The sequence below is a fragment of the Lissotriton vulgaris genome, chromosome 4_1, assembly GCF_964263255.1.
Source record: "Lissotriton vulgaris chromosome 4_1, aLisVul1.2, whole genome shotgun sequence".
NCBI classification, from domain to species: Eukaryota; Metazoa; Chordata; class Amphibia; order Caudata; family Salamandridae; genus Lissotriton; species Lissotriton vulgaris.
The window spans coordinates 1770487753-1770515579 of NC_141691.1; the positions used below are offsets into that span (position 1 = coordinate 1770487753).

The 27827-nt window shown below is 45.7% G+C and overlaps 1 protein-coding gene across 2 annotated transcripts in view; it reads left to right on the plus strand.

The window, feature by feature from the left end:
- Nucleotides 1-27827, plus strand: part of RIMS2 (regulating synaptic membrane exocytosis 2) — a 1859827-nt gene that overhangs the window by 136550 nt on the left and 1695450 nt on the right. The window contains exon 2 of one of the 2 annotated variants that reach the window (XM_086966100.1): nt 25788-25820. The exons of the other annotated variant lie outside the window; for it this stretch is intronic. Within the exon in view, the coding sequence (XP_086822226.1) occupies nt 25788-25820 (33 nt within the window). The remainder of the gene's footprint in view (nt 1-25787; nt 25821-27827) is intronic. 2 annotated transcript variants of the gene reach the window in all.

The window sequence follows — 27827 nt, forward strand, 5'->3', positions numbered from 1 at the left end:
GACCTAGGTGGGTCACAGGAGTTCAGAACTGAAGCACTGGGGTTTTTAACTCTTAAATAAAAGTAGTCTACTCAATATTGGAATATGAGACCAAAATGATGTTATTGAATGCTTTGAAATGAGAGAAAATAAATTCAAATGAAGAGTTAACTTAATGATTACGTTAACTCTTCATTTTAATTTTCTCCCTTTTCATAGTGTCAAATTAACAGCAGGCATCTTTCTCCCTGTGGCTGGTATGCACAGTACCATATGTATAACTAAACAAATACAGTCATTTTCTGTTAAATGGGAGAAATAAAACGTGAAGAAATGTTTTTCTATGAAACATTACGTTTTAATTGTTTTTCCTACTTTAAATTAATGCCAAATAAGAATATTTTTTCACTTTAAATTACTCACATTTAAACAAATTATTGCATTTTTCCTGTAATGAACTGGCACCATGTCTACAGGCATCTTTCTTCCAGTGGCTAGTATTTATTTATTTATAAGTTTTATATAGCGCAAACATGACCCAGGTGGGTATCAGAGCGCTTTACATATGGTTGAAGAAGACATAGGAACACCGCTCAAGCAGACAAATCAAGGTACAAGTAGGTCAATGTGCAACAAGAGCAAAAATGACATAATGGTGGAACATAGGGAGAAGGCTAGGGTAGAAAGAAAATTAGGGCCATATACATCAAAAACAAAAGAGACATTATGGCAGGCAACAGTAGGTCGCAACAAATGACATGTAATAGTTAAGATAGCAAGAAAGTCTCAAGGTAAGAGGACCAAAGCTTCTAGATCAGCGCATTGTTCATTAGTAGCGCTTTCACTTTCCTTTTGAAGGCAAATGTGGATGGAATCAGCCTTGTCTTCCTGGAAGGACTTTCCAGATTCTCGGGGCAATGCCTGAGAATGTCCGATTGTAGGTTTTAAGCGTATTGAATTTCTTTGGTTTGAGCAGCAAGGTGCCGGTACTCCTTGTGGACCGGGAGCTCCCAGAAAGTTCCAGCTTATTTGTAAGGTAGAGTGGGGTATTAAAGTGACGAGCTCTATGGGTCATACAAGCAATCTTTAATTGGATCCTTGCCTCTAAAGGAAGCCAGTTGAGTGATTTCAGGTCCTGCGAGATGTGGTTGGTCTTCTTGGAACCTGTGATGAGTCTCGTAGCTGCCTTTAGAGAAGCTCTGATTGGGGCTAAACTGAGTTTTCGCAGTCCCCATAAAGTAGAACTGCCATATTCTAGTCTGGAGATGACCAGTGTTTGCACTACCAATTTGAAATCCTCTTGGGGAAGGTAGGGTTTGAGTTTTCTTAGGATGCACAGCTGGAAGTTCGCTCCTTTGGTAGATGCTCTGATGTGCTCTTGCATGTTTAGGTTCTTATCAAGCCAAATTCCAAGTGATTTCGTGGAGTCAATGGGGTCTGGTGTGCAGTTGAGCTCAGTGAGATTAGAGAGATATTTCACAACAGTCGGGGTTTGCCTAGCCGATGCAATGAGGACGAATTCCACCTTGAGGGCGTTTAGTTTGAGATGGTTTGGTAAGCCAGTTTATTGTTTTGAGCAGGGTTCAGTTTAGAGCATTGATGCCTTTAGGGGTGGATATTTTCATGTACAGTTGGGTGTCATCAGCGTACATGTGATATTGGATGTTGGAGGCTTTAAGAATTACCAACAGTGGTTCCAGGAAAAGGTTAAAGAGCGTGGGGGAGAGTGAGGACCCTTGTGGAACACCCAGGGCGAGGGACTGGGGTTGGATAGAGTCTGAGTGGATTTGACTTTGTGTTCTATTGTTGAGGAAAGAGGCAAACCATTTAAGGACCGTGCAGGAGAATCCCATTCTGCATTCAAGGAGGTGGAGAAGATTGTCATGCTTGACAGTGTCAAATGCAGATGAGAGATTGAGAGGAATGAATAGGCAGGCTTTATTCTGGTCCAGTAAAGTGAGAGTGTAGTCCACTATGTGATTGATGGAATTGGTTGAGGAGCTGGAATTGCTCAATGTGTCTGTGCAGTTATTCATGAACACATTTCTCCAGTAGTTTAGCCAGGGTAGGAATGTTTGTGATTGGTCTGTAATCGTTCAGATCTTCAGGATCAGCCGAGCTTTTTTTAGGGTGGGGAGCACCAGGCCCTCTTTCAGGCAATCCGGGATCTCGCCTTGACGAAGAGAGGCATTGATGATCATGGACCAGATCGGTGCTAATGAGCCTATCATTTCTTTATAGAAGTTGGGGGGAGGGGGTTATTGAAGTGATTTGAGGGTTTAATGGTCGAGATAGTGTTGTGGATGGCAGTGTCATTGAGGGGTGTGAATTGACACCAAGAGGCATTGTTTTTGGGAGAGAAACCAAGCGGGCTGGGAGGGGGCATGGAGAGGGAGGAAGCGGGGGGGGTGAAAGTAAGAGTGCAGCAGACCTTAGATTAGATTTGAGCTTGTTTGACTTTTCGAGGAAGAAGTCAGCAATCGCTTCGCAGTTTGGCTGCGAACGCGCAATGTGCTGAGATTGGGTGGGTGCGTTGTTGGATTGTGTTTTAATCCGCTCAAATAGTCGTTTCGGGCGACTTCTTACTTTGTCAAGTTGGGCTTTGAAGAAGGAAAGTTTTGTGGTTCTTATGAGTGTAGTATCCATTTCTTTTGAATCTCAGGATTTTTAGAAGATCTGTGGCGGGAGTCGATCTCAATTGCGTTCAGCTAGTCTAAGGCTGCGTCTGTCCGCATTTAGGCTGTCATTGAACCAAGGTTTGGTGTCCTTGGTGGGTATTCTTTTTAGTTGTAGGGGGCCGTAGCATTCAGGGCTGAGAGCATGGCATTGTTATAGTGCTCAGTGAGGTCGTGAACATCGTTCATGTTTGCAGTCGGCAGAAGGGAGTCCTTGCAGAGCGCTATGAGCTCATTAGCACTAGTGTTGTGAAGCAATCTTTTTCAATGTTTTAGTTTTAGTGGTTGTGATCTATTGGGGATCCAGCTTTCGAGGATAAGGAAGTTGATATAGTGATGGTCCGACCAGTCACAGGGAAGAATATATTCGAGATGAATGGTGTTGGGTTTGGAAATGATTAGATCAAGTGTTGAGCCTAAGTTGTGTGTGGGGCTGTCACAGAATTGAGACAGAGAGAGGTATGTTAGGAAGTTCTTGAGAGTGTTAACTGCCTGATCATGTGGGTCATTCCAGTGGAGATTGAAGTCACCAAAGAAGATCTGTGGGCAGTGTCGGCCCAGGTTGGAGGAGATGGTTTCCATAGTTTGTTTAATTAGAGGGAGGTTATCACCTGGGGGTGATAGAAGATGTGAAGGGAGCATAAGGGTCTGTGTGCACTAGTGATGTCTATGCCTAAGTATTCACAGGAAGAGAGATTAGCTGAGGAGGATTGTTTTGCTGTGAGAGAGTTGCGGAAAATGCAGGCTATGCCACCTCCAGTTGTCTTGACTCCTTCTAGTCTGATAATATTGTGGCTGGGAGGGACTAGAATGTCAAGGATAGGACCAGAGGAGTCATTGAGCCAAGTTTCTGTGAGGATAAGGAGGTCCAGTTCTTGGGCAAGGATGAGATCTGCAGGGTCTGTGGCATGTTTCACCACTGATCTGCAGTTAAGTAGCATGCAGTTCAGGTGCGATTTGTGCAGGCTGTCAGTGAGCGGTGGTTGTGTGGAGGGGATCTGCATGAGATTATTAATGTTTCGGGCATTGGTGTTGAGGCTAGGTGCTCTGTGAGGGTTGGGTGTGATGCTTTGGATGGGTTCCGTGTAGCCTTGCTTAGGAAAGTTCGAGCTAGGGGCAGATAGTGGGGCTGTTTGTGCTGATCTAGAAGAGACTGAGATGGATGAGTGCAGAGAGGTGTACGATACGAGGAGGGAGAGAATATCTGGTTCTGAAAAAGGATTCATGGACCTTAAGGGTCTAAATGGGGCGTTAGGTAGGGGGTGGTATTCCAGTTCTGGACTGGTGGTTTCAACTGGATCCTGTGAGGAGTGTTCATACATCCCCACAGACCATGCACTTACTGACGCATATGGCAGCCCCATCACAGTACCCGTAGTAACATTATTTTGTTCAAACCATAGCATCGGGCTCCATAAATGTTAGGTTTAAAGTCAATGAAGCTGGATGAGTGGGTGTCTGGAAACAATGCGCGAGTTGCTTGACCTTCAGTAACTCCCAATGATTTTCACTGATCAGAATTAGTTCTCATTACAGAAATGGTTGGAGACCCCCAGACTCTGGACCCCTAACGCACACACCAGCCTAAATCTGCAGTGTCACCAGTGGCAGATATTCCTCCAATTCCACAGCTCCCTCAAGCCTAGAGTCTCGCATGGGGCCTCCAATTGCTCTAACCCACCTTCTTGGTCCCATCTCCACCTTGAGCTGCCAAGCTCCGGGGGCAGCAGTAGGGATACCACTGCAGGCTCATAGTGCCAGTCTCATCCAAGCCCACAGTACACAATGCATGTCACTACTCTGGGGGTCTCAGGTGTAGGATTGTTACAGGTGCAACACCTCCCTCTAGGAAAAGCAACCGCCCCTCTCCTGGGGGCCCAGCAGTCCAGACCAAACTGTCATGCGCACTTAAGCAATCCAACCATTCCTCTCCCTGCTGGCTGTGACGACAGCCAAGCACTGCACTGCCACAAAACTGACTTCAGCACAGAAAAATAAAATGATAATAACATTGCGTTATTATCATTTCATTTTTCCTTTTTTTGCACTGCTGAAAAGCAGTGTGGTAGGGCTCCTCCGCGATAACGGAGGAGTCAGCACTGGAACCCTAAGCGTTGGGCATAGCCATAGCCAGTGAGAGCCCATATTTACTAAGTATGCTGGCTCACAGAATAATGTCAAAAAAAGACCATGGGGAATATCATCAAGGGCCTTATCTCCTCTTTTTTGGCTTTAAAAGCCAGAAAAGCGGAGATAGTGTTTTCACCCTATCACCAAGAGGGTGCTAACATGCATAATCGCATGTGAGCACCCTTTTTCCCTACGCCTCCCTTTGCATCTCTAATGAGATGCAAAGTGGGCGTTCCTTCCCCAAATAACTGGAGAAATGTCGCTAAGCAACATTTCTCCTGTTATGAATGGGCACGCTAACAAGCATAGTGATAAGAACAGCGGTTATTGCTACTTACCTAACGCCTGCTTTTAGCTTGACTTAACCATTATATCCACCTTCCATTGGATATCATGGCTAAGTATGCCCTTCCCTATCAGCAACGTAGCGCCAAACAGTGTGCGATTATCGCTGGAATCCCAGCGATAATTGCACATTTGGCAGCTAACTCTGTTGTTTTTATCGATTTGGAGATGAGCGTCACTGATAGCGCGCTATCTCCGTGATAAAAACAAGCGATAGCCGGCGATAATTATTCTAGCCCTAAGTGCGCTTAGCGATAATTATCACCGGTTGTTGCTGATATGCCCCTAAGTGCTAGAGAGTCATTGGCACATGTGAAAGCACTTATCGGTGAGTTGAGATCGAAGCCTGCAGTTCCAACACTGAAGCTACCTCCACTGAACTGTTCAACCATACTTTAACTAGACCAAAGGGGCCACAATTACCACATTTTCATCAGAGAAAGCTTTGAGTATTTGATTGTAGGGTTTGTGCAAACCTATATCCAAGTAGCAATAGCTTCTTTTACAGAAAATATTATTGTTGCAGCAGGAGCATCTTAAACATGAGGTATAATACATGGAACCTGTGTGTGTGCCTCTGTTTCTCAATCGTGAGACTTGAAGTAATCCCAGGAGCACTAGACCTAACAGTTATTATGCATTATACAATTATACATAGGTAATCCACACAAGTATAATTTTAGACCTAAAGTAATATGCCAAGAGTAACATGATGTTTGGATCATGTGCTGAAGCCAGTATTACTCGGATCTCTGTTATAAATAGTAGGCAAGTCTGGTCTAATCACCTCCAAAATAACTTTGATAAGCATGCAATCTCTACACCCTATTCTATAAATAGGCATAATATGGCCCAATATAGCTGCAAGCAAGACTAATTTGCTTATTCTCTTGAGGAGTCAGTGCAGTATATAGAAAACGTGAAACCCTTTTTCTTAGCTCTTAATGGTAAATCAAGCTTTTGGGATTAGTGCCGGTTTCAAATTGTATTGCAGATGTCTGAGGAAAGAATAGCCCTTTTATTTGTGTTATTCACTCGCAGAGTTAGAGAATGGCTGCGCAAGATTTTCAGTTCTCTGTCCATCTCAACAGAGATTTAGGGGTTAATTACGATTTTACACACAGTCTCGAACCTGGGGCTGACCGACCTCTGGTCGGCAATTCCGACCTCCTAATTAGGATGCGACAAACGCTGTTCGTCGCATTTCTAAATTTCCCTATGGCAGCATGAATTACAGCCGTAAACCGGCTGTAATCCATGCTCCGATAGGGAAATGGGAGGTGCTGTTCATGCCTGCACCCCGTGGTAGGCACCCCAAGGTGCCTGCCACAGGGTGCAGGGATCAACCGGAGTCGCCATAGAGGTCCCCGCGGTCCCCCACCAGAGGCTCTGTGCCCAAGGCGTCCCTGCTGGGGGCCTCCAGACATGCTTTCCGACATGGTTTCAATGTCGGACAGGTCGGCATGTAAACCACATTTGGGATAACGAGCTGGTTCCGACTGGCTGACTCGCTCCTTGAGTCCCTCAGAATCTAGCTGGAATAACCAGCCAGTTTAGTGTCCAACTGCCAGCGTTGTAACAAGGGGGTCTGAAAGTAAATCGAGGGAATGATTACGGTGCGGCCTGGTAGGCTCTAACCCTCGGTTTGAGCCTTTACCGGCCCATCTTAATTGGCCCCTTAGTGTTACATATATAAGCTCCGAGTGCAACTTTCTCTTAAAAGCATCATAAGGGCCTTCTCCCTCACACACCTGGTGCCTATCATAATGAGGATTAGAAATGGTCAGTGAGAGGCCATAAACTATATGTATTTTACTTTGACTTATTCCTTATTCTGAAAATGATTGGACACGCCTGGTTGTTGAATCTGACTTATAGAGAAGGTAGCAGAGATGTGCGTTAAGAATCTCATTACTACGTTGAGGGTGTCGATGTTACTGGTTTTTATTTTCTCGCAAAGCAAAGTAGTGGTGACTACTAATCTAATTTGCCGGGAAGGTCAGTGGATTGTGTACTTGACAACCAGGACATGGAGTCTTAATAAAAGAGGTAGGTTTTTAATAAGCTATAAAACCTTTTGACATAACTTGAGGCATTTTCTTAGGTCAGTTAATGCATTGGTTTGTCTGCCAAAGTGTGCACCTTCGCAAGCAAACTTCTTGACAAATCACTTCAGAGTGGTGAACAACAAGGACGTATATTTATTTTCGTGAGCTCCTTTCATGGAGGATTGTAGTCAACTTTCTGAAAATTGAGTTTGGATTATTTACTTTAAGTCTTCTATTATTGCAGTTATGTCTTTGATAAGGCTATTGATAGAGTAGCTTTAGTGATTCTTCTGAATAAGCAGTCTTAGAACCCGACCCTTTTGACAAAATGTCCCTACATCTTTTCATTTGGACATGCGGCTGCCCACTGTTGAGTGAAGTGCATCTTTCATTTTTGGGTATGAGAAAGACTGTTCCTGCACCCTGCCATTTGTTTTTCGACCGTTAAGTGCACTTCGTCTTGGTAGACACTTTAGAGACCCTTACATTGTCATCCTTTATATTTCTGGTTTTATGTTCAATGTATCTCTACATGCTAATAACACATCCTGCCTCTATCCTGTGAGTTCGTTACAGAATCTGCCCCCCAGTAGTGGAAGATCAGTTTTACTCTTTTGAAACTCGCTCCTTCTGATTTCATTAGAAACGTTCACTTTGAGAAGATCTAAAAAGCTTCAACTTGGGCTCCCCATCAGGCTTTTAATGACTTTCATCGTGTGGTTTCTGATATGAGATATGAACAGCACCTTTCCTTTTCTGCTAGAGACAGGTATTTCCTGGCCATCGCATTTAATGCTGTGAGAAGCTGCATTAGTAACATGATTGCGGAGATTAAGAATTACACATACTTGTAATGTAGTTTTCCTCAGAAGGCTCTCTTTGAGGGCCATCACCATACCTTTACTGCCGGCACTTTATGCCTTTGATTGGCAGTGACCTCATGGTGGATCTAGATAGTACGGAATTGTTGGAGTGGTGGACGTGAAATAATCTGTGTGCAAACAGTGTGGGATGAGTTGGGGTGTGTCCTTGTTCTGCACTATTTTCTCAAAGCAGGGCACAGGTCAGAGGAGACCTGCTGAAGGAGTAAATTCAGGCTTTAAAATTACAGCTACATGGTACTACTTCTGGAGATTTATATTTGAAAATACTTTGTGACACATACCAAAGTGTGTTGCTATCAAAATAAAGATTGGGGGATTTTTTTTTACATTTCCGCATGTTATCAATGCAATTGACAGAGAGTGTAATATTTTAAACTCGAGCCACCTATATAGGTTTAGCAGCTAGTTTTTTAAATGCCCCAGCTAGTTGTATTTCATATGAGAACTAGCAAATGTGATAATTCCTCAACACATAGAGGAAAGACCAGTGTGGCAATTCCTCAAGAGTGTATGGCTGCATGCACAATTAGTTGCTTCTATGCTTTTTGGTGTGTTCTGGGAATATGGCCACACGCTTTGCCTGTCTCTCAATTCTCGAGTAAAATTCAGAGAGGTTAGCGCTTCCATTTGCTCTGGAGGTAGTACTGTCCTGTTGTGCAGTACCTTATGTTCTGCATGAGCAAGTTCGTATGTTCTGACCTTTTCTCTCATTTCTTAAATATGTATGTTATTCTGACACTTCGTTGAGACATCCGGGTTTTGTAAATCTTAAAAGGCCAACAATTGCTCTCAGTATAAAACAGTTGCTAATACAGCACTTCTTAACTTGTAGTGCTGGATGACTTGATGCCTGGCCTGCATGGACAACATGATCACAATAATAACTTTGATGCAGAACAATGAAGAGATCTATAAAAAGGTCTCAAACGTATTAGGTCTCGAGAAGGGATCCTGCCTTTGCTGGTATAATTTATATCACCGATGCAGTTTGTAAGCGGTTGGCAGTAGCTCTGTGCCAATGGAGCTCTACTGAATTTAATCGTAAACAAGAGTAGCATTAAGTGAATGGCCTTTTCCCTCTGGGGACCTTGATTGAAACCTTTACTCATGTGAGGCGATGAAGTGTTTTCAGCCTGTCAAGTTCACTTAACCATCACACAATTGAAAACCTCTCCATCGACTCGGGGTCCTGGGAATGAAGAAGCAGAGGCATTTGGGCTTCAAAGTATGAAGATGTTGAGGAAAAGTATCAATCCTTCCATTACATCTTGCAAACTCTTTCAGTGAACAGACCCCTTCTAAGGACAAGTATGGATGACACTAACCTTTGAGCTGCCTTATACATATGCCTATTTCTGTTGTGGTGTTGCGATTCAAGCCAGATTAGCTTATTTGTATTGGCGAGTGCGATATAGAAGTGAGTGAGCATTCTCAAAAGTCATGAAATTATGCATTCATCGAGGCAGCCCTGGATGGTCCTCCTATTACATTATACACCCGTTCATGAACTGCTCTTAATTTAATGCTTTGTGTTTGTTTAAAGTTATCAACGCTTTAAAGTAACTACTTCGGGCCTGATTGCGACTTTGGTCAGCTCCCTGATGCCATATTTCCAAAGCCGTTGTGACACCGCTCGCCAGATTAGGAGTTTTTTCCGGGTTTGGTGGGCGGTGCTTTGGCAGTCCCAGGCGGTGATCCTTAGAAAGGCTTCGCAATGGGAACACCAAAGCAAGTTCCTGTACGACATTGACTGTTAAGTCCATGCTGTGCAGGAACTGGGCATACATGCAGACAGGGGGGGGCACACCAGGGCCCCCCCTCCTGCATTGCCATTGCCCTAAGGCACCAGGGGCCCCTGTAGCGCCGCCCTAATTTCCTCACTGCCACAGTTTTCATAGAAGGCTCACCTACATGAAAACTGTGGTGGTGAGGAAACTTGTAATATGGTTGGCGGTGCGGTACGGGTACCACAAGCATATTGCCGGCCTCAGATCGCTGCAAGACTGCCGGGGATCATGGATCCCCGGTGGTAGCAGTGGTCCCATGGCGGTCCGACCACCTGACTCGACATAGGGCAGTCGGATCGGTGGTGCCCTCACCGCCACCATGTCTACAGCGGTCCATTGGATCACTGTAGTCCTAATCAGGCCCATAAACTCTTGTGATATTTCTATCCCAGCTGTGGTAGTGAGGACAGACGAGTATACAGGAACAATGGAGATAATATTAACAATAGTTTTCTCCATAATGAAGACAGCTTTTTTCACTAACTTTTCCCTGCTGGTTGTTCCTCTCTAGAATTCCTACAAGCGTAAGCTTCCCGAGATATCATTTACTGGTTACTTCAGTTATGGGCAGCAAAATGCCCACTGGATCCTACAATCTAGCCCCTTACTGTGCCTTAAAAGGCGGATTAACTTTATATGTCTTCAGCTGTACGTATTAGAAGCTCTAAAACATCTTTTTAGCTCAGTACTCTAAAATGAGTGAACAAATCACCTTTATGATTCCATGCACTTAGGATGAAGGAAAGAAGTTGAATAACGAAACATGAACATCTTTAAGCACTGTGTAAAGAATATGATTAGGTGTCAAGGAAATGGATTTTTCAAAATGACTCAATCAATCAATCAATCATAGACATTTATAGAGCGCTCTACTTACCCGGAGGGTCTCAAGGCGCTAGGGGGGGGGGGGGGGGGGTTGCTGCTACTGCCCGAACAGCCAGGTCTTGAGCTTCTTCCTGAAGGCGAGGTGGTCTTGGGTCAGGCGCAACTCACAGTTATCAAGAGAATATATATATATATATATATATATATATATATATATATATATATATATTTTATTGCAGTTTTATATAGCGTAAACTTTACCCGACCGCTTTACATGAGTACCAGTTACATTACACAAGTACACATTCATTTTGGGTAGGCAGTAGGAAATTAAGTGAATTGCCCAGAATTCACAGGATGTTGAGCCAACGCCGAGACTCGAACCGGGCTCCCCAGCTTCAAGTTTGCATCTCTGGCCATTATGCCACATCCCCCCCTCCAAAACTCTTTGTGCTCTTCGTAAAACTATTGTTTTAGAACAGTTTTTGCCAATTTAATACCATTGAATTATTGGTGGTAACACCAAATGCAGTGACGCTATAAGGCTGCTTCAATGAGAAGTAGGTGATATGTGAGTTTACATTGTCAATGGATAATGGAGACAACTGGCGGTAGAATGACTTAATAAGCTGAAAGGCCAACTCAGCCTTCCATCCTTTCGAGAATGGTAAGCTGAGAACAACAAATTGAGTAACAGTAATATTTTCCATTTATGCAGTTTAGAAACAATACAATTGTGGTATGAAACCTCTATACCCAAATGAAGTTGAATCATCGTATTTCAGCGTACGTAGTGGCAAGATGGTCTGAAGCTTTGCTTTTAGCTATTGTGATAAACCACGTTTATAGTGAAGCATTTACACTATGTATACTAATTAGTTCAATTACTAATTAACATACCTGCTCAAAAAGGTAAAGTAAAGAAACAAATCATTCCAAGGCAAGCTATATTTCTATTCAGGTTGTTCAGGCCAATTGTCGGCCACTGCATCTAAAGTAACATAATGTATGATTGGTAATTGAACTAATTACTATATGTAAAGAGCATTATTTAATGAAATCTCATAGGTATACTCATGCCTGGTTATTCAATTGATTTCAGAACAAGGCTTTCTTGCCTTTAAACTTTGGAGATTAAACGCCAGTGTAAAAGAAGTATACTTGCTTGAGGTAACTATTGCTTAAAAGTGTATTAGTTGTGGATTGTGAGTTGTGTTCTCCTCTTGCATTGTTTCTCTTAGCCGCTCTTCTCCTTCATTCTTCTTTTCGCTTTTTTCTCTATCCTTGCTTCTTTTATTTTCTTGTTCCATTCTCTTACCGAATGTTGGACATACAGGTTGTTATTTTTCAAATGTGTTCATGTTGACATTTAGTTTGCCCATTATGTGTCTGGATAAGAAGGAATTCTCCCTGGTTTATATGACCACAAATAGCATGGTTCATGAAATATAATTAAGTTGAAGGCAATTAAAAGCCTACTATTACTATAATAATCTTTCATGTGGGAATATGTTGTGATTTGTAAATTTGTAAATATTTGAAAATTGTATAATAGGCGATAATGATTTTAATACAAATTGTATAGTATATTGTGATTTCAAAATGTACATATGTTATCTATGTCTTGTAGCCCTGAAAAAGTCCTAAAAAAGGACGAAACGTGTTGGCTACACTGTGAAGATTAAAGAATAAAGGATTACCTAAAATTCAACTGCATATGTCCAAGAGCAGTATTTCTTGTATTTTCGACTTCATGAAAATAATGATTTTAGTAAACTGATCTTTGTCTGGAAATAAGTGTGTGCTGATCTTCTCTTGGCAATTATTTTAGTGAGGAACTGCTTACCACAAGTCCTGATTATGACAGATGTTTGATCGTCAATCATACCAAAATGTTCACATTTATCTAAAACAATTTGCGCACTTCTCGGAAATTTATAAGAAAGCAGAAGAATACAAAAGGTTATGGGTTATTTATTTGGTCAAGTTGCTGTCTTAATTTCTAGAGCTAGCAGAAAAATATCAGAAAAACATCAGATGTGAAGCAATGAAATGTTCCAGCTAGCCCCCACCCAATTTTTACCCCATTGTGCTCCTCTAACGGATGTTTCTTGTTTTCGCTATATCATCATGATGTGCAAAACAGAAGTGCACATCGAGGACAATGGCGGGCAGTGGGGGCTTGGGGACTTGTTTACCAAAAAGACAGTGGCTGGGTTCATAGCCTTGGCAGGAGGGACATCTTCAATCTTACTAGGGAGGCATACGGCCTACCATTTTCAGTGAATGTTTTAAGATAGTATGGGCAATTTACCAAAGTCCTACACATTTGGCTAGCAGGGCCATATAAGACTCTCATGCTTCAGATGTAGGACAGAAATAGCTAATGTATTATATGGTAAAACTAGACCCGGCTTCACTTTGAAAACCACTGAAACTAGCAAAGCAAATTTCTCAGTTTCAAATGAACTTCTCAGCATAGATCAGGGCTGAGCAGGCTCAGATCCTGTTTTTTTTCATGTGAGCTGTGGATCCTCTGTCAAATCAAATACTTAGTTCATGGCCCTCGGATGAAGTTTACTTTAAACTTACTTCACCAAGACACAGAAAAATTGGATTTCCTTTTTTCCCAATTACCTTTTCATAGTTTTTAAAAGAGACATAATACCAACGTGGTTTAACCTCTCATTTAGCAGAATGAGCCATGATTCTTAGAAACAGATGCTACACAGATTTTAATCCAGTTAAGAAACCTTTTTTTATGATTAAGATCATCCTTCTACCATTTGATTAGTAAAGTAACCAAGATGTAATATACGTGTGTCCAGACATCATTTAAATTTACTAATTTATTATTGAATTTATTGCTTTTGCAATATGCTTGTAAATTCATATAACGATATGCCAAGGCCCTAGATGAAGTTATCTCCTTAGATAAGCAGAAAAGGCCTGGGTAGTTAAAGAATATAAAGCACCTGTTAGCCAATATAGGGCTAGAGTATCATTGGGAAAATAGAGACCCGGCCTCATTCCGTACTAAAGATCAAATACAATCACAATATTGTAGCTAGGTCGCCCAGCTAACTGCCTCTAAGTCTAATAAGGGCCTGCTAAGTTCAGAGTTCACAGATTTTAAATGTGTTCCCTTTCTAGAACCCTACTTAGACATTATACAGTCTTCATTGGATAGAAAACTGTATATGCAGTTCAGGTTCGGTACGCTTCCCCTTAATGCACACACTAGTTCATGGCACAATTCCTCAGTAATATCACGATTCTGCCCTCTTTGTACTGCATTACCAGCACCACCAGTGTATTTTTGATTTGCCTGCCCTGCTTACTCTCTCTCTAGAGGAAATCGGATCACTCACCTATGTAAACAAGTGGGGGCGCGTGATCACTTTGAAGCTTTGCGCATACTTAGTTCTGATTCTAGACAAGGGATAGCTTGTGCAGTTGCAAAGTTCCTGGGCCACATGTGGGGCATAAGGAGTAAGCAGATGCACATTGGAGGAGATTGATAACCATGCACTTCAACTTTTTTAAACTGATCTAAAGTATCAGCGTATAGTATTTTATGATGGACATGTTCAGGTTCGAGTGGCTCTTATGGATAGACGTTGAATTGAGTTTCAGAGACCAGCTGAACACAGTGGCATATATCCTCAGATCATGCAAAAAAAATTATGCCTCTACTACCCAAAGATGTGCCACAAACAGTTGTTACTGCATTAATAATGTCCAGATTAGACTACTTCAACGGTCTATATCTCAAAATCCAGGAAGGGTCATTTCATAAACTTCACATTCCGAAGAATGCAGCAGCTAGACTCCTTACAGGCACACCAAAGTTCGAATCAATTTCAGCCAAAATCGAAAAACTTTACTGGCTGCCGGTTGGAAGCATACTCAATTTACGTCTCTGTGTCCGGTTTTTAAAGTCCTTTAGGGAACCGGACCAGAATTCTTAATACAGCGATTTCGCTGGTATACAACTCAAAGAACACTGCGGTCTTCAGATGCAAGACTCATAACTGTCCCTAGGGTAAAAAAAGCCACCTGGGGTAGTAGAAACTTTACAGCGAACGTGGCCAGATCATGGAATGCTCTTCCATTATATCTGCGAAGCATGACCAATCTTTTGGCCTTTAGGAAGGCGCTGAAAACGTGGTTATTTTCCAACTGATCCTGATATTTCTCCCATGCCATTCAGTCCTCTGTAGGTCTTCACACAGCGCCAGGACACCTCCGGGTAACAGTTAGCGCTATACAAATACCAATAACATTAACAATAACATGAACCAGAAACTGGCTTCTGTTTTTACCTCTTTCGGATAAGTCAGTGACTTGCTCTTCTTCACCCAGGGCTGTTGGGTCTTTGTCATCGTTTGCCAAGATATTGAGTTCTGGCAGTTAGAAAATATCCAGACGTGTATAGTATGAACACTTGCTGGGTTTCATTTTTGTTTTTTAGGGGCTTCAGTGGGATGTACCAGGATATTGTAAGCTCTCCATCAATTATCTTCCCATAACATGTTTTAATTGGAGACATTTGCTGAATTCTTAACAGTTTAACTTGAGTCTTTGAAATATGATTAACATTAAATATATCCTCCAATTTAGATATTGCTACCAGGTCTATTTTTGAATACCTGCAATGAGGTCATTTCCTGGCTTTAAATATACATTGATGAGAAAAAGAAAGTACACACTCCTAGAATTCTATACTTTTACATACTTTTATATATACGTTTTGTTCATCAAGCCCTCACCAATCCTGACAGTCAATAAATCTATCATGTGACAAATCACACACAATTTCACTTTGTCAACATTTGTTAAACAATTAAAACAGCTGACTTTCAGTAACATGGAAACTGTTTTGCGTTACGCTGGGCTGCTAAGCAAGCAAATGAGTGGTGCAAAGAAATCACTTTTTGCTTTATTTATTTGCAGACCTTCACGTGTGCAGCCAAATAAGTGGTTTTCTTTTTGTCATGTTTGAAGCAAGTGTATCTTTTGATTTACCGAGTAATTACAATCTATAGGTATGTGACCTCTGTTGTATCCCATCTAAATTGCAAGTTTGCTTTGTTAAGGAGTCAAATTTGTTAAGCAGGTGTAGTGATCCTGTACCATTAAGGCACTTCACAAGTTAGGAACCACCTACCTGAACCGCCACATCTCCTTCCACCAACCACCCAGACACCTCTTCTCTGCAGGACTTCTACTTGCACTCCTCTGATGCAAACGCAGAGCCAGATCACTGGGACAGGCGTTCTTACATCCCTCTTAAAGCATGGAACAGCCTCCACTCCACATCAGATCCTATTCCATTCTTCTTGAATTCTGAAAGAAGATCAAGGCCCGCTTTTCAATCAACCAAACTACCCCTAGGCAGGGTTCGGCACACACACCTGCTCAGCACCAGATTACACTCACGGGTCATAGTGTTCTTTACTACTACACATAACAATAGATTAAGGTTGGTTGAAGTTTCTGATGTGATATAAAGCCTATCATCCCCCAATATATAATTCCTGGCAAAATACTCCCCAACTTACACACCTTTACTGTTATTATTAGATCTTGTTACCGGTGATTCTGAAGCTGCATGACATCAGGCATCTCTGTTTAATTTCTTTACTTATCTTGAAGTTCCCCAATATCAAACAATTTAAATTCATACATGCGTTGCATAAGGACAAAAGTCCACAGCTAACTGTACAAGCTATTCCACTGCTGCATTTTATCTCTCTGTTTCTAGTGTTTTGTCTGCATTTTCTGCTTGTTGGCATTATGTAAAGGGGTTCTTAATTTAGAGGACCACCCCAAACTGCAAATCTGGTCCTCCTCAAGGTCATTCTTGCTAACGCCTACAACAAGTTAAATCCTTGACTGGTCTCCCGTGACGTAGTCTAATAGGCGTACTCAACCTTGATGCCTCGCCACAGGTCATTAGGAGGAGTTCATCTTCTGTGCCAAAAATGCACAGGAGCAGAAATTACAAGCACGTTTTTTACTTTCTGGGGCAAGAGTGTTTTAAGTCATTATAAGTAAAAACCATCCCATTGAACTAGATGAGATTTCTTTTTAACCCAGGCACACATGTGAGACCATTCACAAAACAAGAGGTGTAAACGCATAAATAAATCTGTTTGATAATGATTGCTAGATTTAAACAGAAGAATCTCTTTTACTGGCATTCCATTAGAGTCTTCAAGTCACGTGTAACATTTTGCATGTAACATGTCGTACATGAGCTCAGACTCATTTGTCACCTCACCATAGATTTCATTCCATTATCGAAAACCGCCTATGTTGCTGCACTTCAACAGTTTCCTAAAGCATACTTTGAATGTCAATCGGAGTTGCCTCCGACTGACATCTCTGCGGTTTCAAAACAGGCCGACTTCAGGCCGGTGTTCCGCAACCGCAATTACATGGTGCGGTCGCAAACTTCCATTTCCATATGGGTGTTTGTGCGGCGATCAGAAACCGGCCGCAGCACAAGCTCCCATAGAGAAATGGGAGTTACTGTAATCCCTGCACTGTGTGGCAGGCACAGTGACCGCGCAGGGATTTACAGTGGGGCACCATGGTTGCCCCCGGTCCTGAACCGTAGGCCGCTGAGAGATCGGACCCTGTTAGGGGCCTCTAAAGTCACTTCCTAACAGGCTTTCCATGTCAGAAAGCCCGGTTTTGAAAGCCTGTTGCAAACCAATATCATATTCACGATGGCGCAAACACCGTCCGTTAGAGATTATGATTGTTTTCCAAACTGGCCGACGGGTTCCTTGAGCCTGTTGGAGGTCAGTTGGATTGACCGGCCAGTTTAAATTCCAACCGCCTTCTTTGTAAAAAAGGCAGTTGGAGTGTAAACCAAGTATGTCGTCGCTAAGCCTCCGACTAGCTGTGGGAGGCTCACCGACCGACATCCTAATCATGTTTGACAGCCTAATGGGACCTAGCTGACACAGACTATGTTTGTAATTCAGAAACAACCAATGCCGAATTTATACATGAATATGTTGTGAAGCCCCAAATGACACACATGAGAGTCTGGGATCTCCTTTAATCAAATCGAGTTTTACGTGGTGGTGAAAACAAATCATGTTAGCACCATGCGAAACTTGATTTGACAAATACGTGTGTTTTTTAACTGATGCATCATTAAACTGGATAAGAGGTGGGGTTGTGGCGTAAACGCCAGATCTGCCAACTTTGTAGTTGGGGGGAACCAGGCTCCAGTCTCTGCGTCTGCAACATCCTGTGATTATGACCAAATTGCTTCATCGCCCCATGCCTACCAAAAATGAGTTTGTCTTTGTGTAATGTAATTGGTGCTCGTGTATAGCATTATATAAAAGCTATGGGTCGAGCTTGCGGTATATATAACCTTAAAAAAACAAATCTAAATTGTGTTCTGCAGCCGGTGCTATTACTGCAGTGGCAACTGCGAAATGCAGCATAACACTTAATTGTAACTCATCTGAATACTGCAACCAATGTGAAAGAAATAGGGGAAACCTTATCGTTTTTTATTTAAATTCATACAAGAGTCTGATTTCTTTTTCCGGAATGCATATTTTGTGCTACGCTTTGAATACTGCGGTGTTCACATTGGTGGACGATTATGTTTGTTTAGGAAGTTACCTGGTTATTGTGAGTACGAAATTCAGAGTAGAGCGGTATTCTGAGTGAAAATCGGTATGTAAAATCCAACTATATGTACACATGAACAGAAAGATCATACATGTCAATTCAACAAAAATTCAATGACTTGGAAAAGAGAAACCACACTCCCCTTGATCTCCAGTGAAATCACAGGAAATAACATCAAATGATCTTTGACCTGCTACAACTTATTATGAAGGACTTCACTGAACCTTTGTCCATCCTGATATTATAGAAAGTTGACCACAACCTACGAGTGCAATATTTCAAAATAATAAAAATCTTGCTAAATAGGTCTAACTTAGTTACCATCAATGTGTTATAATCATTTTCCATCCATCGCTTCCAATGTGGAATGCAGCCATCCACTCACATTCTGAATGCATCCCCCCAACCATACACCAGATTTGGCCTCAGATGCTTTATGTAGATACCTCGATGCCTGCAACGTCAAGATTTTTGTTTGAGCAAGTAGAGCATCATATACCCAGTACTGTGGGTGTAATGAAGAGACAGGGCTTCAAGAGCCAAGTGCACTCCTCCACTTGCATTTTGCACCCCCTCATAGCATAAGACCAGGACTTGGACCAGGACAGAATGTGCCACAGGGAAGGCGCATGCCAGTGGACCCTCCAGCAGTGCGCCACCTTATGCTCCTGGTAAGGATGAAGGAGAGGGCAAATTTAAGACACATCTGCATCAGGCTTACTTGCACTACAAAACTGACGGGAAGGTCTTGTATGTTTGTCCTGAAAGTTTTACTCATGAAACTCGAAAGTGTATAAAACCAATAAAGTTTTCCTGTCTTAAACAAAAAACATCTTAGGTCTGTGCCAGCCTAGTCCAGAATTGGGATCTTGCCTATTGTGTAATTTTGTTACTCTTTTGGGTTGACGCTAATGAATCCAAAGTGATACTTTCAACAGACCTTGCTTCAGCTCATCATGAATTGGTTGAGGATATTCATAGGTCCTGTTATTCTGAAAGAGACACTTTAGTGATAGATTCCTTACCTTAGAATATCCCCAGGCGTCAGACTGGATCCGGAAAGTTTTGCGTAGCAGTACCCTTGCGCGTCGGCAGGCGTCGTCTGCGGGTCCACGTCCGTCGTAGGCATCGTGGGCGCCGTGATGACGTCGTCGGAGTACTTAGACGCCGCCTCCGCGTGCTGACGTCAGTTCTTCTTTTTTCCGCGCCAGCCAGCGCAGATCTAGAAAGAGCAGTTCCCTAGTCACTTTTTGACTAACCTTTTTGTGATCTTTTTGATCCCTTTCAAAGTCTTTACGACTCCGACGGTGCCGTTAGGGATGCCCGGCTTCAAGCATTGCGACGAGTGCGACCGTACCATGTCGGTCACGGATCCCCACCGCTTGTGCCTGATGTGTTTGGGTGTCGACCATGACGACGGGGCCTGCTCCGACTGTCGGGCCCTGTCGAGGAAGGCCAGGCGGGAGCGGTCCCGCAGGCGACTCGAGATCCGCCAGTCGGCCCGTGCCGTGTGAGGTCCCGGTCCCGGTCCCACGGGAGGTCGAGGGACAGGTCGCGGGGACGGAGCCATCACAGCTCCGGGAGTCGGCGCCACTCCTCTGGGTCCAAGTCGTCAGGTAAGAAACACAAGAAGTCGAAGAGACATCATCGCTCTTCCGACTCCCCCCGACGCTCGCGCGACGCGGCCGGGGGTTCGGGTGACACCGCCCACGCGGCTCCTCGGGAGTCGCGGGCGCCGCGTTCGGCTCCATACCCCCCGGTCCCTGGGCTGAACGCGACGCCGGAGGAGATTGAGCGTTTCCTCATGGCCATGAGGTCCCTTTCTTCTCCGACGGGTTCCACGGCGCCTTCGGGGCCAGTGAACCCGTCTGGGGGCCCTAGTGGGTCGGGGGCTACGACCCCGACGCCGTCGGGCGCTTCGGCCTCGACGCCGCCGGCGCCTTCGGGCTCGGCGCCGCAGGGCTCCATGATCCCGACACCGCCGGCGCCCTCGGGCCCGGCGCCGCAGGGTGCAGCGGTCCCGGCGTCGTCGGCGCCTTCGGGCTCGGCGCCGCAGGGCTCCGCTGGGCCCTCCTCGGGCGATGGATCGTCACCGGTGGACCTTACGACCCCCCCGGCGTCGGTCCCTATGGTGTCCCCTCCGGCGTCGGCCCCGGCCGGCGCCGTCCCCGATGCCTCCTCTCACTCGGTTCCGACGTCGGGACGGCGCCTATCGGCGCCGCTCTCGACGCCGTTTGGAGACTTTCAGTTCCATGAACCGTCCTCATTTGCTTATGACCCTGAGTCTCAGGAGATGGGGGAAGAGGAGTATTGGGAGGGGTCTGAGGACCCTCTGTTAAGGGACTGTCAGTCTAATATGGACTGGGCAGGAGATCTTGGGGAGGCCAGTGGCCTGGAGACCTCTCCAGAGACTGGATTCATCTCTCCTCTTACCGTGGCTACGGAGGAGGGAGCGACTTATAGTGTGGTGCTGATGAGGGCTGCCAAGGCCTTGGGCCTTGAGCTCCCCGTCGCGGCCGTGAGGACTAACCTCCTCACTGAAGTCCTTAAGCCGCAGTCATGCTCCGCGGAGCCTCTGCTGCCGTTTAATGAGGCCTTGACGGACGTTCTTTTGGGTACTTGGTCCAGGCCCGCTACAGGTTCACCTGTAGATAGGAACGTGGCCAGACGCCACCGCCCGGCTCCGGGCGACCCCAGTTTCCTGTCCACCCACCCCACCCCGAGAGTCTGGTTATCCAGGCCTCTAACTCCCAGACCGCATTCCCGTTGGCTCCCCCCGATCGGGAATCCAAGAGGTACGAGGCCTATGGCAAGAAGGTGTTCTCGTCCCTTAACTGTGGACTGCGGTCTTCCAACACCGCATGCCTCTTGGGCCGTTATACCCACTCTCTGTGGGAAACGGTAGCGGAGGGCCGGGATGCAGCGAAATATTCTATCCGGTGCGGACTGGATACGACTGACTCGCTGGGTAGAGCGATGGCTACTACGGTGGCGATACGACGCCACGCCTGGCTGAGATCCGCCAACTTCTCGGCAGACGTCCAGAATACCCTCATGGACATGCCGTTTGATGGCCGTCGCCTCTTTGGCGACAAGGCAGACCATGCGCTTGAGCGCTTTAAGGACTCCAGGGCTACGGCCAAGTCCTTGGGCCTCTCGGCCCCGCGCCAGCAAATGGGTGCCTTTCGCTCCTTTCGTGGCCAAGGAAGGGGCGTCCCCACACGTGCCGCCAGCCACTCGCCGCAAACGGTCGTCCAGCGCGGCGGCGGCCATGGTAACCGCCGTGGAGGCGGTCGGGGAACCAAGCGGAGCCAGTCCACACCTGCCCCCGCAGCATCCGCCTCAAAACCCTCCTAGTCCGTGCTTTTCGGCCCATGTGACGCCAGTGGGAGGCAGGGTCCGCCATCACCTTTCTCACTGGCGCACAGTCACTTCGGACAGGTGGGTGCTGCAGATCGTCCGAAGGGGCTACTCCCTCCCCTTCGAGACGACCCCTCAAGCCATGCCACCGCAACACCACCGGATATCGGGGGATCATTTGCGGCTCCTGCAGGAGGAAGTTTCGGCCCTCTTGGCCAAGGGGGCCATCGAGCGCGTTCCTGGGCCAGAAGTAGGTCGTGGTTGCTACTCCCACTACTTTCTGGTACCCAAGAAGGGCAAAGGGGGCCTACGCCCTATCTTGGATCTGAGGAACGTCAACGGCTTCCTCCGGAAGGAGAAGTTCAAAATGCTGACACTGGCTCAGGTCCTGGCTGCCCTAGACCCAGGAGACTGGATGGTAGCGTTGGACTTGCAGGACGCATACTTCCACATCCCCGTCCTGCCGGCCCACCGGCGTTACCTGCGGTTCACGGTAGGCCACAAGCACTTTCAGTTTACCGTGCTCCCCTTCGGCCTTACCAGCGCCCCACGGGTGTTCACGAAGGTGATGGCGGTGGTCGCAGCTCATCTGCGCAGGGTAGGGGTGTCAGTCTTCCCCTACCTTGACGACTGGTTGTTAAAGGCGGGCTCGCCCCAGACAGTCGTCAGCCACCTCCAGACTACGGCGGATCTCCTGCACCTGCTGGGATTTTCCATCAATGTGCCGAAGTCACACCTGTGCCCCTCTCAGAAGCTCCTTTTCATCGGAGCGGTTCTCGACTCGGCGCAGTTTCGGGTTTACCCGCCCGAACAGCGGGTCCGGGATATACAGGCTCTGATTCCGGTCTTCCAGCCGTTATCCCGGGTTTCGGTCAGGTTGACGCTGCGGCTTCTGGGGCTGATGGCCTCCTGCATCCTTCTGGTGCATCACGCACAGTGGCGGATGCGGGCTCTGCAGTGGGACCTGAAGTTTCAGTGGGCCCAGCACCGGGGCAACCTGTCCGACCATGTCCTGATCTCGGAGGGCACTGCGAGACAGCTGCAGTGGTGGCTCACGGACCGCGATTGGGTCAACGGCAGATCCCTCTCCCTTCCCCAACCGGAGCACGTAGTTGTGACGGACGCGTCCCTCCAGGGCTGGGGAGGCCACTTGGGAGAGGCGGAGATCAGAGGTCTCTGGTCTCCGGCGGAGTCCCGGCTCCATATCAACCTTTTGGAGCTGCGGGCGATTCGTCTAGCACTGAAAGCATTCCTCCCGTCTGTCCGAGGGAGTGCAGTGCAGGTGTTCACCGACAACACCACCGCCATGTGGTACTGCAACAAACAAGGCGGAGTGGGGTCGTGGACCCTTTGCCCGGAGGCTCTGCGTCTCCGGCAGTGGCTGGAACATCAGGGCGTGACTCTGGTGGTTCAACACCTGGCTGGTTCTCTGAACGCCAGGGCGGACGAACTCAGCCGTCGGTGCTCGATGGATCACGAATGGCGTCTGAACTCGGACGTGGCGCAAGGCCTCTTTCTGCAATGGGGAGAGCCTTGGTTAGATCTATTCGTCACCGAAGAGAACGCGCAATGTCATCAGTTCTGCGCGTTGGAATTTCCAAGGCGGCACTCGCTCGGAGACGCTTTTCGTCGCGAGTGGAGCTGCGGTCTGTTGTACGCCTTTCCGCCTATACCTCTTCTGCCCAGAGTGCTGAAGAAGATCAAGCGCGACCGGGCACAAGTCATCCTTGTGGCTCCGGACTGGGCTCGAAGGTACTGGTATCCCGAGCTACTCAGCATGTCAGTCGATCCCCCGATTCGTCTGCCTCTTCAGGAGGACCTTCTGTCGCAGCAGCAGGGGACGGTCCTCCACCTGAACCTGTCCAGTCTCCACCTCCATGCTTGGAGATTGAGCGGCGACAGTTGAGGCCATTTGACTTGCCTCCTGAAGTTTGCAACATCATTCTGGCAGCCAGGCGTCCCTCCACTAAAACGGTATACGCCTGCAGGTGGAACAGATTTGTGGCATGGTGCACAGCAAAGGCTGTGGATCCCCTCAATGCCCCTCTCTCTGAGGTTCTTCTCTTCCTTCTTTCTCTTGCCCAGCCGGGCTCTGCTCTGGGCACTATCAAGGGCTATCTTTCGGCTCTTTCAGCCTTTCAGAGGCTGCCTGACCAACCTTCTTTGTTCAAGTCCCCTATTGTAAACAGATTTCTGAAAGGCATCACTCATACCTTTCCTCCTGTTCCTTTCGTGATGCCTCAGTGGGACTTGAACCTGGTTCTAACCTTTCTGATGTGCGCTCCCTTTGAGCCACTTCATAACTGTACGCTTTGCCTTCTTTCTTTGAAGACTGCCTTCCTGGTAGCCATCACCTCTGCCAGGAGAGTGAGTGAGCTCCAGGCCCTCTCTTGTAAGCCTCCTTTCCTTTCCGTCCATCCGGACAAGGTTGTTTTGAGGACTAGGCCCTCCTTCTTGCCAAAGGTGGTCACGGCCTTCCACATTGGGCAGTCCATCACATTGCCCACCTTCTTTCCGCCTCCGCACCCCTCGAGAGAGGAGGAGAGGCTCCACCGTCTGGACCCAAAACGTGCGCTCTCGTTCTATCTGGATCGCACACGCCAGTTCCGGGTAGATGATCAACTCTTTGTTGGGTACGCGGGCGCTAAGAAAGGGAAAGCGGTGCACAAGAGGACCATCTCTCGATGGATTATCATGTGCATTCAGGCGTGTTACTCCTTGGCTAAGAAGGAACCACCTGTTGGGCTGCGGGCTCATTCCACTCGAGCCATGGCCACTACAACTGCCTTGGGCCGAGGTGTGCCCTTGCAGGACATTTGCCAGGCAGCTACGTGGGCCTCGTTGCACTCGTTTGCTAGGCACTGCTGCCTGGACAGTCAGGTCCGGAGGGACGGCTACTTTGGCCGCTCCGTTCTCCAGGACTTTCTGGTGTAAATATTGGTTCGCAGACCCACCACCACGGGGATGGTATTGCTGGGGTATCTATTGTAAGGTAAGTAATCTATCACTAACGTGTCTCTTTCAGATGCACAAGTTACTACTTGTGTAACGAAATATCTGTAAGAGACATTAGTTAGTGATAGATTCCTTACCGACCCACCCATCCTCCCCGTTCTGCGAACCGATATCTAGGGTTAAGGTCATCCCCTTTCAGGACCCTAGTTTCTTGGCACCAGTGTCGGTTTTTGTCATGGCTCTGCGCTTCTGGCGCGGAAAAGCTGTGGCTAAGAACTGACGTCAGCACGCGGAGGCGGCGTCTAAGTACTCCGACGATGTCATCACGGCGCCCACGACGCCTACGACGGACGCGGAGCCGCAGACGACGCCTGCCGACGCGCAAGGGTACTGCTACGCAAAACTTTCCGGATCCAGTCTGACGCCTGGGGATATTCTAAGGTAAGGAATCTATCACTAACTAATGTCTCTTACAGATATATCGTTACACAAGTAGTAACTTGTGCGATAGTGCAAGCCTGGGTAAAAGGGTAAGGCACGATGATACTTTACCATCCTATTTTTCCTCCCGTATTGCTTAACAACTTTTCTGTCCCATAGCCTTTTACTCCAAAGCACCAACAGGCAGACGCCAAACGTTGACATAAAGCATTTACAAAACCATACGTTGTAGGTTAGTTTGTAAAAGGAATGTACATACATATCTACTAACGGTAACAACCGAGGCATGTTCTAGTTACAGGATTGTAATGGCATCAATGCTATATTCTAAATCAGGGTTCTCCAAAGTCAGTCCTGCAGGGCCCAATCCATGCCAGATTTTTAGCATATCCCCATTTAGATAAATGTAATTATCTTAAAAATCTGGCATGGATCCGGCCAACCAGGACCGACTTTGGGAAACCCTATTTTAAAGGAAAGATTGAAGGATGTAACTCAAATTTGAGTAAATACTTGACTGCTAACAATGAGAAACACAACACACTGTTAGTTTAAAACTATTTACGATAAAGTACCATGTGTTGTATTCATGTAGAACACAATGTTTTTGTTTGCCCAGTTTCATATAGAAATGCACGTAGCATCTATGTTTTGCAGTACATTGCACTCAGCTGTGCAAACTTATCTTTTTAGGGTCAAAGAAGAACAAAAACCACAACTGCCACAGTAAGTAAACCATCTTCACCGTGCAGTAGGCTTAACTTTCCTACTCTTTGCTGTGTACTGCTTTCTGCAACTTTGACGGTATTAGCCAACACTAATACTTGAGAGGCTGCGTTTAGTGTTGTCATCTGCTTCCTGATTGGCTTGTAAGACAGCTGGCTGCAGCTTCTTACTTCATCCACATGTTCGCTGGATGTGGTTTCTTGCTGCCTGCTTGTGGACTATGTAGTTAAGTGTAAGATGTGTTCCTCTGACATCCTTACTGGCTGACTGGTTATTTCAGCTAACATCCCCATTGGCTGTAGCTTTTTTGCCTGTGTATTTCTATTGCTTTGTCGGGTAAGACAGTATTTAGCCTACAGTGTCATTTGTTTGGTTGTGCAGTTACAATATTTGCTTATTTGAACAGGTGGCTTCCCTTTAGTGGGATCACTGAGCTGGTAAATAGCGTTCTTCAACCACAGCCAAAACAACCAAATGAAAAGGAGCCCCCGACGTAAGTAAGATGCTCTTTGTAGATGAAATGCTGTCTCTATGGCTCAGAAACATAACAGGAAGTAGGTCTAAATACAACTGCTCCTGATTAGCAGATCCCCTGCAGTCGAGGCTGCTTTAAACTCAGTGCCCGTTAGTTACCACACATAGATAGTTCTGTCAAGCCAAAAAGTATTCATGTTTCTTGTTGAGCCAGGATCTGAGCCAGACTAAGAACAGTTGTGTAGCATTCGCCATTAATTGTTAGAAATGAGAGGAACAGGGCTTTGCACAACAGGTTTGTTAGGCAGGAGGTACGATTTCTGTTTGGGGTCTTCTATTTAGATCCCCTCAAGTTTCACTTCTGACATTGATGGAACATGTAATAACGTTTCACTTCACACCCCATAATGCTCAGAACAGGTTACATTATATGTTAGACTAAAACAGCATTGAATTAGCGTGCAAACACTACAACCTTGTGAAATCCAATAACCATGTCCCCATTTATGATTAACCCTTGGTAATGGACTCCGCTCATCCCATTTGTGATTAACCCTTTGCGGAGATTTGTTAACTACTCATTCTATTAAAAACACGGAAATCAGGCAAAAACTCAGTTCATCCATGTAATAGAGGTACTAAACTGCACCCACAAATGCTTTGATAAAACAATTTTACATGCTAAAAAGCGTATAACCAATTCACAAAAGTGAACTTTGAAAATGAAAAATATCAGGCAACGAAAAAGGTGATGATTCTGGGGTGCCCCCTACTCTAGGAGAGGACCAGGCAGATGCCTTGAACACACAGAGCATATCATGCTGAACGATTCGGTGGTGGTCCCATCCTCTTAGGGCCACCCAAAGCACAGTTATGGGCAAAATACAATCCTAACCAAAGGTCCTGCAAAGCATTATGGGACAATATTAGCAGTGGGCAGTGAATATTATAGTATCCAGTATCAAAATAATTTAACAAGGAGCTTCAGTTCCACTAGTCTTTACTAGGTGTCCCTCACGAGTCAAATGCAAAAGCATTGAAATTATTACACCAAGCTGCAGTTCAACTAGTCGGTGCTAGGTGTCCCTCAAGTCAAATTCTTTTGCATTTGACTCATGAGGGACACCTAGTAATGACTAGTGGAACTGCAGCTTCATGAAACGGTTTCAATGCTTTTGCATTTGACTCGTGAGGGACACCTAGTAACGACTAGTGAAACTGCAGGTTGATATAATCATTTCAATGCTTTTCCATTTGACTCGTGAGGGACACCTAGTAACGACTAGTTGAACTTCAGCTCTTTGTAGAATAATTTTGATATTGGATACTATATTATTCACTGCCCACTGCTAATCTTGTCCCATAATGCTTTGCAGGACCTTTGGTTAGAGAGAGAAGTTGGACATGAGCTGTTCAGTCACATCATGATGGGGAGACATTGCTGGCGATCAGATTCCGAAATTGCAGCATTCTGCAATTAGAAATAAATGTATTAGATGCAGGAGATGTTATGCATACCTGACGCACAGTAGT